Genomic DNA, 14,872 nt, shown 5'->3' on the forward strand with positions numbered 1-14,872 from the left:
TAATATTAATAGTGAGATGGGGTGATATTTATTTTCTTCAATAATTTTTTATTATTTCCAGTTTAAAAAATAAATGAATTACTAGAAGAAATATTATTTTAAATCTGTATAAATATTGTTTAAATGGGGAGATTGCTGTAGATAGCTGCTAAGCAAGCATTGATAGTTATCATGTACATTATGGGTCTGACTGGTCCTGTGGAAAACAGCTCCCCTTTCCTCCTTAGAAGCAATTTCTAATTCATTAGCCAGTTGTCCACGTCTGTTCTGGAAAAAATATGGGCATTTGACTGAACTTAAAGCTGTGCGACAGGTTTTCAGAATTAAATATTGCAAGGTGTTCTTCATGCCTCTAAAGCACTTTTCTTTTATGAAGGGGTCGATGGTTGTTTTAGTTAGCTGTTTCCCTGCGGTGACTATAAGATCTGACCAGAAGAACTATAGTGGAGGAAGAGTTTATTTGAGGGTTCACGGCTTCAGAGGTCTTAGTCCACAGAAGGCTGACTCCATTCCTCAAGGCCCAAGGTGAGGCTGAACATCATGGCAGGAGCATGTGGCAGAGGGAAGCAGCTCACAACACGATGATCAGGAAGCACAGAGAGAATCTCCACTTTCCAGATCCTTTGTATACCCCAAAGCCATGCCCAATTCCCACCTCCTCCAGCCACGTCCTACCACTTCAGTTACCACCTAGTTAATCCCTGTCAGGGGATTAAATCACTAATTGGGTTAAGACTCTTACAACACAAATCATTTCTCCTCTGAACCTTCTTGCATTGTCTCACATGTGAGTTTTTGGGGGACACCTCACATCCAAACCATAACAATGGTTGTAGGAGAAAGAGACTTGAAGAACATCTTAATTCACTAGCATTTTGTTATTTTCAGAGCACTTGGCTGAGGTGACTGAGATTGGTGGCACTAACTTTTGATATCTATTGAGTCATAGTTGTTCTCTTGGGCTGCTTAGCTCCTGCTAAGTTCAATTTAAATTGTGAAACAAACAAACAAAAAAATGCAAAAGTTTCTGTCAATAGTATAATTCCCAAAATACATCAGCCATAATACACTCATGATAATGTTTTCTATGGCCAGATCTCTGCTAAAATGCACACACAGGGCAAAATATCAGGAACTATCCTTGGAAAGGTGTGACTTTCACTTCCATTTTTTCCCCTTTCTGTTGGGTTCATTTGTGTTTAAATAAATGATAATTTCTGGAACACTAGGCATGAGTTGGTTTGTTTAATATAAAATATGTCTTGATCTTTATTATGAATTGTCTCTTTTTCAAAATAAAGTTTCATTTAAACATTAAAAGGTACAGTTGCCTTGTTATTATACAGCTTATAATCCATTTATCACTTACATTGATCCTCAAATTGTTCCAGATTTGACCAATTGGAAAAAATGATGTGTGTCAATATATAGAGATAGATCAATCAGTAGGTCTCAACCAGAGACTTTGCCCTGCCCCAACTGGAGGTTTGTCAGGGTGTCCTGATATTTTTGGTTTTCCCACTAAGGGGTAGGGATGGTGTGATGGGAATGTCTTAGTGTGTAGTGGTTTGAAACCACAGTTGATGCTAAACATCCTGCAGTGTATTAGACAAAATTATCTGGTCCCAAATGTCAATAGTGCTGAGGTTGGGAAATCCTGTTGTGTATAGATAGATGGGAGAAGTAAATATTATAAAATATTTACATCAGGATTAAAGGTATACAGGAATTTTTGTACTGTCTTTGAAACTTTTCTGTAAGTCTGACAGTGTTTAAAATTTCAAAAAGATTTAAATAGGTACACTTGGCAGTTTCGGTCTCTATACCCCTATTTATAGCTATGAGATAGAAAATGACTTGTCCCTTGTTGGGAATATAAGTTTAGCTCAGTCACTGTCCATGACCTTTGGATCCATAGTCTACAGGGGCTGGAAGGGAAGTTAGCAGAGGTCCCAATGCCCGCCAGCCCATGACTGTGCATGTCCTCCTGTCAAATCCATGTTTGGCCAAAGAACTTCTTAAACCACTCTTCAGAACCTGGGGTCTGAAGCACCCGATGAAGAACCCACCCCTCTACACCCAACCCCTCCTTACCTGTATCTTGTCCCCAGGCTGCATTATATCTCGTATATATCTCACCAAGTACTCTTAGGTCTTCTTTATGAGTTTATACTCTGGTTCCTCAACAGTATTGTGAGCCCCTCTGAGTTAAGAACACTGCTCTTATGGCTGGGGTGTAGCTCAGTTGGTAGAGTTCCTGCCTTGCCTGCATAAGGCCCTAGGTTCAATCCCCAGCTCCACCAAAAAAACAACACCAAAGAAAATATGCTGCTCTTACTAAATTTATGTGTAATGTTTTGGCTAAGAAGAGTTCAGGCTCTGGAGACAAATAGCCTGTTTCACATCTTACCAGTTGGGCAATCTTCATCATTTTATGAAACCTGTTCATGGTTTTTATTCTTGGTGATATTGGGATCAAACCCAGAGCCTTAGGTATGCTAGGCAAGAGCTTTACCACTGAGACACAGAGCTCCAACCTCATGTTTTAATTTCTTTTCTCTTTCTTTCTTTTCTTTCTTTTTTTTTTTTTTTTTTTGGTACCAGGGATTGAACCCAGGGGTGCTTAACCACTGAGCCATATCCCCAGCTCTCAATTAATTAACTAATTAATCTATTTATTTATTTTGAGACAGAGTGTCACTAAGTTGCTTAGAGCCTTACTAAGTTGCTGAGGCTGGTTTAGAACTGTGATCCTCCTGCCTCAGTCTCCTAAGCCGCTGGGATAATAGTGTGTGCTTTCACACCCGGCTCCCATATTCCAATTTTCTCAACTGTTAAATGAGGAAAATAATAGCACAACTGTGTAGAGTTTAAGTGAGTTAATAAATATAAATTGGTACAAGAGTGACACATATTGAGCCCTTAATAAACTTGAGTATTCACTGATTTATTCAACTAATGATTTATGATTACTGGAATTATTGTGATGAATCTTCAGAAAGAAAAATTAAGAAAACTACCCCATTCACAATAGCATCAAAAAATAAAATAAAATACTTGGGAATCAATCTCACAAAAGGGGTAAAAGACCTCTACAATGAGAACTACAGAACACTAAAGAAAGAAATTAAAGAAAACCTTAGAAGATGGAAAGATCTCCCATGTTCTTGGATAGGAAGAATTAATATTGTCAAAATGGCCATACTACCTAAAGTGCTATACAGATTCAATGCAATTCCAATTAAAATCCCAATGATGTACCTTACAGAAATAGAGCAAGCAATTATGAAATTCATCTGGAAGAATAAAAAACCCAGAGTAGCTAAAGCAATCCTCAGTAGAAAGAGCAAAATGGGGTATTGCAATACCAGATCTTCAACTCTACTACAAAGCAATAGTAACAAAAACAGCATGGTATTGGTACCAAAATAGACAGGTAGATCAGTGGTATAGAATAGAGGACACGGACACAAACCCAAATAAATACAATTTTCTCATACTGGACAAAGGTGCCAAAAATATGCAATGGAGAAAAGATAGCCTCTTCAACAAATGGTGCTGGGAAAACTGGAAAACCATATGCAACAGAATGAAACTAAACCCATATCTCTCACCCTGCACAAAACTCAACTCAAAATGGATCAAGGACCTTGGAATCAGACCAGAGACCCTGCATCTCATAGAAGGAAAAGTAGGTCCAAACCTTCAAATTGTTGGCTTAGGATCAGACTTCCTTAACAAGACTCCCATAGCACAAGAAATAAAAGCAAGAATCAACAACTGGGATAGATTCAAACTAAAAAGCTTTCTCTCAGCAAAGGAAACTATCAGTAATGTGAAGAGAGAGCCTACAGAGTGGGAGAATATCTTTGCCACTCATACTTCAGATAGAGTGCTAATTTCCAGAATCTATAAAGAACTCAAAAAACTCTACACCAAGAATACAAATAACCCAATCAACAAATGGGCTAAGGAAATGAACAGACACTTCACAGAAGTATTGGTATTCTTCACAGAAGAAGATGTACAAGCAATCAACAAATATATGAAAAAATGTTCAACATAGAGAAATGCAAATCAAAACTACCCTAAGATTTCATCTCACCCCAATTAGAATGCGATTATCAAGAACAGAAGCAACAATAGGTGTTGGCGAGGATGTGGGGAAAAAGGTACACTCATACATTGCTGGTGGGGTTGCAAATTAGTGCAGCCATTCTGGAAAGCAGTATGGAGATTCCTCAGAAAGCTTGGAATGGAACCACCATTTGACCCAGCTATCCCACTCCTTGACCTATACCCAAAGGACTTAAAATCAGCATACTACAGAGATACAGCCACATCAATGTTCATAGCTGCTCAATGCACCATAGCCAGATTGTGGAACCAACCTAGATGCCCTTCAGTTGATGAATGGATAAAGAAACTGTGATATATATATATATATATCACATATGTGTGTATATATCATATATGTGTGTGTGTGTGTATACACACACACACACACACACACACACACACACAATGGAATATTACTCTGCCATAAAGAATGATAAAATTATGGCGTTTGCAGGCAAATGGATGAAATTGGAGAATATCATGCTAAGTGAGATAAGCCAATCTCAAAAAACTAAAGGACGAATGATCTCGCTGATAAGCGGATGAGGACATATAAGGGGGAGGGTGGGGGGACTTAGTGTTAGGGTTAGGGTTAGGTTTAGGGTTAGGGTTAAGGAGGGTGGTAAGAATGGAGGAAGGAAATACTGTACAGAGGGAAAAGAGGGGTGGGGGGGTGGGGGGAAGGGAAAATAACAATGAATCAAACAACATTACCCTATGTAAATTTATGATTACACAAATTGTATGCCTTGACTCCATGTACAGAGAAACAACATGTATCCCATTTGTTTACAATAAAAAATAAATAAATAAAAATAAAATTGTTCATAAATGTTATAAAATTTAATTTAGTGATAAAATTAAAGATTATTATGAACAAGTTGGGTTTATTCTAAGAATACAAAGGTACTATGATATTAAAATGTAACTAATATATTAAAGTATTTATAGATCTAGTTTTAAGATTACTTTGTTTTCCTGTGATATATTTAACATTTCTCCAAAATATTTTAATAAAAGGTTATTGAATATTGCATTCATTATAATAATAAAACATTTTTGGGGGGTGTTGGGGATTGAACTCAGGGGCGCTTAGCAGCTGAGCCACATTCCCAGTCCTTTGTATGTTTTATTTTGAAATGGGGTCTTGCTGAGTTGCTGAGGCTGGATTTGAACTCCTGATTATTCTCCCTCAGCGTGCTGAGCCTCTGGAATTATAGGGGTGTGTCACTGCACAGAGTTATAAAAAACTTTTAGTAAATAAAAATCAATTTGTTACTTATCAATTAATTAAAGTGACAAAAATCGATGAAAAAGAAATGTGAAAAGAGGAAAAAAAAGAAAAATACTAGGATAAGCTAATGGATTGATTAGAATTAAGATTAAAATTCTATGCCTATTTAAAATTATTAAAAAACTTTTTAGTGAACCAGTAATAGAATATTTCCTTGCTGTGAGTAATAGTATATAAAATAATATCTTACATCAAACATTATATTTAATGATGACATTGAAAATTTTCCTCTGGAGATTGTTAGGAAAACAAAAATATCTGCTGCCATTGCTTACATTCAGTGCTTATATTTGACGTATTGGAGATCCTAACCAGTGAAATAAAGTAAAAATATAAATAAGGTAAAAGTGTTGGAAGTGAAAAATAAGGACATTATTTCATATTTATTGATCTCTTTTCCATTGCTATAACAAAATACTTGAGGCTAGGTGTTTCACAAAGAAAATATTTTTATTTAGATCACTGTTTTGGTAGGTAACTTCATCTGTTTAGCATCTGGTGAGATGCCTCTTAACTTTATCATAGCATAATGGATGGAATCAAGTTGAGACTGCATGTGAGAGGGAAGCATCATAAAACAAGACAGGAAGCAACATAAATTCAGGACCAAATTTCCTTTTTCAATGGCAACTCATTCTCTCAGAAACTAGTGTTCTGTGAGAACTACATTGAACCCTATCAAGAATATGTCACCCATGACCTATTTATCTGTACTAGGCCCCACCTCTTAAAGGTTCTGCTAGTCTTATGAGCACACAATGGAGACAAAGTCTCGAGACAAACCTTTGTGGGACAAACCATATGCAAATAACAGCAGCCTATGGAACTATGTATAGAGAAAATCCAAAAACATTACATATGAGAAATAATAAGTGTATTTAGTATGTTTGCTAGATACAAATTTAATATACAAAAATCAATCAATATTAGAATTTGATAAAAGAATACCTTTTATATTATTAGCATGAAATACTTAAAAATAACAAATGAATTGTAAGAGCCCTATACAGAAAGCTATATAACATTACTGAGGAAAAAAATCTGATATAACTGGAGGGATATGCCATATTCATGAATTAAAATACTCAATGTTGTAAAGGTTTCAATTAGTTACAAATTATCATATTCCGACCCCTGTGAAAATCTCAGCGGGTTTTGTGTAGAGACTGATAAGTTGGTTCTAAAAATTATAATGGAAATTCAAAAGCTCAAATATAGCCAAAGAAATGTCAGGGATGAATAAAAAAAAAAATAGTGAACCTTTTCCTGTTCTTTCCTAGTAACATTGTGCTCTGAGTGGGGAAGTACACAACTGCCCAAGGAGTCGATGCTGCTCTTCTGATTCACTTCCTTGCAAAACACAGAAACCAGAAGAAATGTGACAGCTATGCATTTGGAATTTTTCATCTATCAGGGGTTGTACTAGGTTCCAAGGACATAAAAATAGAAAACTCCTGGTCAATAACTTCCATTTGTTTAGTGTCTATCATTTTCTGTACATGAAAGCACCCCCAAACTTAGTAGATTAAAATAATTATTTATTGTTTCTCATGATTCCGTGGGTTGCCTGAACTCACTAGACTGTTCGGATATTGCCTGAAATCAATCATGTAGATTTTTTCAGTTGGGAGCTTGGCTTGGGGGTCTAAGATGGCTTCACTTACACACATTGCAGTTGGCACCAACTGTTGGCAGAGGTCCTCTGTTTCCCTCGCAAGAATTATATTCCAGAGCCTCTCACCATGTGTTCACTCCAGTAGCATGGTCTGGTCTTCTTTACGTGGTCATTGGCTTCCAAGGGACTGAAAATGGAAGTGACCTGGCTTCTCAAGGCCTTGTTAGAGAAGTCACCCAGCATTTCTTCTGCCATATTCTGTGAGTCAATGTCTCGTCCAGTGAGTACAATGAAGACTCGGCTCTCAAATGAAGTTTTAAGGTCTTCTTTTTTATGGGAGAGCTTCTGAGCCGAGTGCCTGGTTCTTCCTCCTCCTCCACCGCCGCCGTCTTCTTCTTCTTCTTCTCTTGTCGCGCAGCTCTCTCTCTCCTTCTCTTGTCGCGCAGCTCTCTCTCTCCTTCTCTTGTCGCGCAGCTCTCTCTCTCCTTCTCTTGTCACGCAGCTCTCTCTCTCCTTCTCTTGTCGCGCAGCTCTCTCTCTCCTTCTCTTGTCGCGCAGCTCTCTCTCTCCTTCTCTTGTCGCGCAGCTCTCTCTCTCCTTCTCTTGTCGCGCAGCTCTCTCTCTCCTTCTCTTGTCGCGCAGCTCTCTCTCTCCTTCTCTTGTCGCGCAGCTCTCTCTCTCCTTCTCTTGTCGCGCAGCTCTCTCTCTCCTTCTCTTGTCGCGCAGCTCTCTCTCTCCTTCTCTTGTCGCGCAGCTCTCTCTCTCCTTCTCTTGTCGCGCAGCTCTCTCTCTCCTTCTCTTGTCGCGCAGCTCTCTCTCTCCTTCTTTTCTCTCGTGCAGCTGCCGCTTCTCTCTTCTTCCTCTCTCGACGCGCTGCGGCCGCCGCCTCTCCTCTTCTCTCGACCCGCAGCTGCTGCCTGCCCTCCTTGCCTTGCTCTTGCTCTTTTCCGCCGCGCAAAGTACGCAGCTTTATGGGATATAACAGCCAATCACCTTAATGGATCAGGCGTTTGTCTCGTGGAGACTTAATGGTGGTAATGAAGACGTGTACTGATCACGAGCTAAGCACGGCCGCAGAGGAGATCAGTCAGCCAATAGAAAGCACTTCCTTAAAGTTGTTTTTCTTTGCAGTTGGGCTTCTCGGCGCCATCTTAGGGCAAGGCCAGCTACCACTGTGGGCCCTACAGGGCAGTGGCCCCCAACAAGTCAAAGCAAGTTATAGATTCAGGAGGCAAAGAAAAGGACTCTCTCACTTGATGTGAGGAATGGCATAGGAACACAAGGGTGGGAGGGGTTGTTGTAGCCATTTTTTGAAAACAATTTGTTACCCTCACAGTCCATGTATCTCTGTAGCCAGAGAACAGGGTTTTAGAGCTGGAAGGCTCCTTAACTGCCAGAGGACTCAACCCCATCATGCTCTGCACATTTACATCCCCCTCACATTCATATATTGACAAGTAATCACCAATAGGAGGCAGAGCCTTTAGAGAAGTGCTTGGTTCATGAGGGCTCTGACCTCTTCAGTGGATTTTTGCCTTTACAAAATAGGCCCAAGTGAAAGACCCTTCCATCAGGTGAGCATAAAAGAAGGTGTCATCTATGAACCAGGAAATGAATGGGCCCTCACCAGCAACTAAATCTTCTGGCACCTTGATCTTGAACTTCCAGTCTCCAGAAGTATGAGAAATGAATCCCTGTTGTTTATAAGCTACCAAGTCTGATATTTTGTTATAGTAGCCCAGATGGAATAAGACAACCCCTAGTTCGATAGATGCAAAAAACTAAGACCTGGGAAGTTGAGCTACAGGCCTAGGCCACCTCACAGTGGAGAAGCCAGGCTTAGAATCCGGACTCCTTGGTTGGTGTCATCACCTGCATGTGCAGCCATCTGCTTCCTCTAGCATACCTTTCTACTATGTTCCTCTCTGACTATCCCTCTAAGTTTGGAGAACACAGGCTATGGAAGAAGGAAAGGATCTGTTTTTCCTCTATTTCTATTCCTGGCACCTGTCTTCCTGTTCCTGTCCTAGGCACCAAAGGTCTTTATGGAGTGGTTCGGTCTCATTGACCAGCACTACCCAGGCCTGCCTTCCTTGTCATTGTGTTTTCTATATATTCTGAGCATAAAAGGATGCTGGGTTTTACCACATGCATAGAAAGTAGCTACCCAACCCCTGACAGATGTTATAAAGTGAAATCTAGCACACTTATATAACATTTTAGAACAGTCCATTACACTGCTGTACATGTTTCTAAAATCCACAGATACTGCTGCAGTATGAATCATGTTTCTTGATTCAAAATGGAGCAGGTGATCCATAAGTGATCATTTTCCTCAGTATAACCACAAACCTGAAAATAATGAAGAGGTCACATTTTCTCAAATCATTAGGATGTTATTTTGGATTATTTCCAACCTGCTGGGTGGAGGATAGATATTTATTTTGCCTTGAAGACAATATTCATTATCAAATACAGCCCTCATGGATATGTCTGGCTCTTATGAAGGTTATAATTTCTTAGATTTACAGCTTCCTGAAGGCCATAAAATTCCTAAGAAATGGTATCTCCAGAAAAAAAAGATCTTCATTCCTGCTATCCTGAATAAATTATTGATTGAATAAAACTTTTTATAATTCTAATAATATTTATCATTTTTACGGGTTAAAAATAATATTTGTTTATTATAGAAAATTTGGAAAACTATAGTTTTAGTGTATGTCCTGGACTCTCATCAGAGAGAGCATTAGTTCTAGAGATTAATATGGAAAGAGATGTGTGTGTGTATATATATATATATATATATACATATATATATATATGAATGATCCTAGCACCATACACACACAGATAAAGATTATCTTGTGGACTAATTTTGCAACCAGTTTTTGCATGTGTGTGTTTTGTTAATTTTCCTAAATATACCAAGAACATATCTCTATGTCACTAAATATTCTTCTACCTTACAAAGTGAATCTTTCTCTCATTTTGACAGGACAGTGATATTGAAGCATTAGCCAGGTGTTTGGAAAATGTCCTGGGTTGCACCTCTCTAGGTAAGTTTCTTCAGATTTCAAATGATAGTGTTACTTATTGATTCTATTCTAATATCCAAGAAGTTAGAAAGCTTAGAAAGAATCTTGTATTTTGCCTAATCTCCTCATTTTACAGATGAGGAGACTGAGGCCAATAGGGACTGTCTGGCTAAAGAGTCAGGAAACTCAAGGAAGAATTGCTTATTATTATTATAAATGACCTTCAGTCTCCAAGGAAGAAATAATTGAAAGTCAGTAGTTCCTTGTGATCAAATGGTGGCCCGATAGTACATAATAACTAGCTTACAATCCCTGGAAGAGGAATCTTCTTACCTAACTTGTCTTGTAGAAACAGATTGCATTCAGTCAAGCTGAAAGGACCATCACTCTGAAGGTCAGTCAGTTATTGGAAGAGATTTGGTCTGAAAAACAAAGCTGAAATTTCTTTAGCATTGTCAGTCTCGATAAATGGAATGGCTGTGCTTCAAGGATAAAACCCTATTTCGTAGTGTGTTCTTTTTTTTTTTTTAATCCAAAAAGCACAGCTGTGATAACTTTTTGCTCTAGACAGTATATTTTCAGACAGAGTATTCTTAAAGGTCCTAGATGAAAGGAGTATAATTTTTTCTTTTAAATTTGATTGTGAGTTTTTATTTTAGGAATTTTAATTGTGTAACCAGAAGCATTCCCTTCAAAGGAAATGGTGGGATTAAAGATGAACAATGAAGCTTTCAAGTGAGCAAGCATTCGCCACTATTTATTAGGGGCTTTATGTACAATTTATAGTCTCTTTCTAACTCATGCCACATCTGCATGTGGATACTTACAGTCCCAACACAGATCTTTGATCTTTCTCTCCTGACCATCACCCTGTGATCTGTTTAATTGCATATTAGTGACACTTATTAAGTAAATTTAACTCCTAAGGATGGTCTAGAAGGCTCAGAAGAATTTCCTTTGACCAAGTCACCTTCCCTCTCTACATCTCAGATTAGATCAGTAATTTTCAAAGCAGCCAGCTCCTTGGAACCTCTAGGACTGGGCAACAGGAAGTGTACTGAGCAGCATGAGGACAGAAGCTATATGTCTTTACTGCTTGTCTTTTGGTTTTCCAGACTCTAACATTGTGTCTGATGTATAAAAGTCCCTTCAAAAGTATTTTTAAATGTTTTTGGAAGCAATTAGATATAAACTATCTTTCTTTATCAGCTGCAACCAAGATAGTTTCACTCTTATCTGTTTTATAAATTGAATTTCTACATAAAATTATGTTTTGAAAAAGATAGATTCCACTACAAAAAATGGCAAATAACACAGGATTGGGTAGGTGATATCTAAATTCCCTTTCAGGATGTATGATTTTTTTAGAAATGAGCATTAGACACAAAATGTACATTTATCTCTGCCTGGAGTCCCACTAAAGTGACAGTAAAGAAATAAAGCTGAGATAAATCTACAGGAAAAAAAGGAATAGGAGGAGGCTGTTGGTGAATTTGAGAAGAGAGAAAACAGATGGGTGTGAGTGTAACTGATTTAGAAAACAAGTCTGAAAGCCAAGTGCCTACGATGTATATGGGAAGGAAGAGAGGACAAGAGAAGGACTAGGAGAAGCAAGCCAGTGGAACCCAGGATCTTGGAAAGGCTCAGAATTTGGAAGTCCCTGTTTCCTCTGAAGGCACCATGTGGATGAAGATGAAAATAGGAGGATCGATGACAGTGTGCATAGAGATCAAAGGATCCCAGTCCCCTTCCCTCCACTGGCATTCCCAGGGACTTCCTCTCCGCAGTCAAGGCAGAGACACTAGATTTGATTTTGGGGGATTAAATGAGGGCGGTGCCAGACATAGGGACACCAGGGACATGAAAGGGCAGGGTGACATGTTGTGATGAAAACCGGATGAAGTGGAAGTCTGCATGTTGGATGATGAAATCCCCAGGCACTGCCCCTGCTTGGCTCTGAAATACTGCAGAACAGCACGGACCCCCGCAGAAGGTATTTCTCTGAGAGTGCCCGTCTGGGAATCCTACAGGCAATGACATTCTCCCAACAAAATGGCAGGAGCAAACCCTTCCAGGTGATGATCACTGGATCCAGAGAAAGAGCTTAAATTGTTTTTTTATGTTTCATACTTAGATATAAACATATAGCTAAATGGCAGCTGATGGGGGGAAATCTAACAAAAAAGAGGGAAGTCAAAACAAAAATCTACAAAATACACAGGAAATAAACAATGTAGGGGAAATCTTTCAAAAAATTAATTTTTTAAAAAACTCTAAGATATTATCTCTAAGAAACAAGCAAACAAAAAGGAATATACAGAAAATAAGAAAGAACTCTTGAAATTATAATTTTCATAGTAAATTTTTTTAAAATTCAGTATAAAGTTTGGGAGATAAAGTTGAAAATTTCCAGGAATAAGTAAGTAAGTAAGTAAGTAAGTAAATAAATAAATAAATAAATAAATAAATAAATAAAATTAAAAAATGATCGGTCTAGGTGGTTCAGCATCTAATTAATAGATATTCCTGGAAATAAAAAAAATCAAAGAAATAAGAAAAATGTAGAGATAACAAAACAGATCATTTATAAGGTATCAGGAAAAAGAATGGGGTCTTATTTTTCAACAGTAGTAAAAGCTTTGTTGTCTAAGTTTTAACCTAGATTTTTTTTTTTTTTTTTTTTTTTTTTTTTACATATCCAAACCACCAATCAGGTGTGAGAGAGGAATTAAGACATTTTCAGACATGCAGTCTCAACAAATGAGGTCTCAGATATTTACTTTCCATGACTTTTCCTGGATGTTTCTAGAGGTTATGCTCCATCAAAAAATAGGAGTAAATCAAGAAAGAGTTAGACATGAACTTTAAATGATGGGGGATCCAACATAGGAGAGAGGTTAACAGGATTCCTAGAATGGCAGTAAAGGAAGGTTCCCCAGGTGACAGCTGGACAACAGGCTTGTAGAAAAATCCATTCTGATTGAAATTGGTCAGAAGGCTCCACATATAACGCCCTGGGTTTGACTATAATGAGAGTCATTTTCAGTTTCTTTGGCGAGTTAAGGATGAATTAGGAAGAAGTAATCAGAAAACTAAGTAATGTAAAAAACTTCAAGGCAATTATTAATTGAAAATTGGGAAAAACAGAAAAAAATTTAATCTGCATACACTTAAGGGTTCGTGTATAATGTTTACAGTCATAGTAATTCAAATATTGAATTATTTTAAAACTTTTATGACTATATTGAAAAAATGGATGTAGGAAAGATTTGAGAGTGGGAGAGAGAGAGAACCTGATCACAGAGATGGGGAAAAACAACAAAATTCAAATTCCCATTAGATATGGTGGCACAGGCTGTAATCTGAGATACTCAGGAGGCTGAGGGTCCCAATTTTGAGGTCAGCCTGGGTGACTTAGTGAGTCCCTGTTTCACAATAAAATTAAAAGGGTTGGAGATATAGCTCTGTGGTAAAGCATTTGGCTAGCATGCTTGAGGCCCTGGGTTCAATCCCAGTACCACTTACATAGACACACACACACACACACATGCACACAAAATTCAAATTCTTCATACAGCATAGTAGGATGTTCATACATTGTACAAAATATAAAATACACAATAGTTGTATAAATGTGATATTGAAAAACAAAAGTAAATATAAAAATAGTTAAAGAGCTGAATATGGTTGACTTTGGAGAATGGAACTTAGAAGTGAAGCAGGGAGCTGCTTTTTTTTTTTTTTTTTTTTTTTTAATCAAATTGTTAACTTTGGCTTTAAAAAGTGCCATGCTCTCGAAAAAAATAAAATACTTGGGAATCAATCTCACAAAAGAGGTGAAAGACCTCTACAATGAGAACTACAGAACACTAAAGAAAGAAATTAAAGAAAACTTTAGAAGATGGAAAGATCTCCCATGTTCATGGATAGGAAGAATTAATATTGTCAAAATGGCCATACTACCAAAAGTCCTATACAGATTCAATGCAATTCCAATTAAAATCCCAATGACGTACCTTACAGAAATAGAGCAGGCAATTATGAAATTCATCTGGAAGAATAAGAAACCCAGAATAGCTAAAGCAATCCTTAGCAGGAAGAGTGAATCAGGGGGTATCGCAATACCAGATCTTCAACTATACTACAAAGCAATAGTAACAAAAACGGCATGGTATTGGTACCAAAATAGAAAGGTAGATCAATGGTACAGAATAGAGGACATGGACACAAACCCAAATAAATACAATTTTCTCATACTAGACAAAGGTGCCAAAAATATGCAATGGAGAAAAGATAGCCTCTTCAACAAATGGTGCTGGGAAAACTGGAAAACCATGTGCAACAGAATGAAATTAAACCTGTATCTCTCACCCTGCACAAAAATCAACTCAAAATGGATCAAGGACCTTGGAATCAGACCAGAGACCCTGCATCTTATAGAAGAAAAAGTAGGTCCAAACCTTCAAATTGTTGGCTTAGGATCAGACTTCCTTAATAGGACTCCCATAGCACAAGAAATAAAAGCAAGAATCAACAACTGGGATAGATTCAAACTAAAAAGCTTTCTCTCAGCAAAGGAAACTATCAGTAATGTGAAGAGAGCGCCTACAGAGTGGGAGAATATCTTTGCCACTCATACTTCAGATAGAGTGCTAATTTCCAGAATCTATAAAGAACTCAAAAAACTCTACACCAAGAATACAAATAACCCAATCAACAAATGGGCTAAGGAAATGAACAGACACTTCACAGAAGATGTACAAGCAATCAACAGATACATAAAAAATGTTCAACATCTCTAGTAATAAG

At 37.7% G+C, this 14,872-nt stretch overlaps 1 protein-coding gene across 10 annotated transcripts in view; it reads left to right on the top strand.

The window, feature by feature from the left end:
• Positions 1-14,872, top strand: part of NEK11 (NIMA related kinase 11) — a 349,893-nt gene that overhangs the window by 240,106 nt on the left and 94,915 nt on the right. For all 10 annotated transcript variants that reach the window (XM_079101293.1, XM_079101289.1, XM_079101291.1 and 7 more), the window contains one exon: positions 10,024-10,084. In XM_079101293.1, coding sequence (XP_078957419.1) covers positions 10,024-10,084 — 61 coding nt within the window. The remainder of the gene's footprint in view (positions 1-10,023; positions 10,085-14,872) is intronic.

Source organism: Sciurus vulgaris (assembly GCF_902686455.1).
Source record: "Sciurus vulgaris genome assembly, chromosome: 10".
Classification (NCBI taxonomy): domain Eukaryota; kingdom Metazoa; phylum Chordata; class Mammalia; order Rodentia; family Sciuridae; genus Sciurus; species Sciurus vulgaris.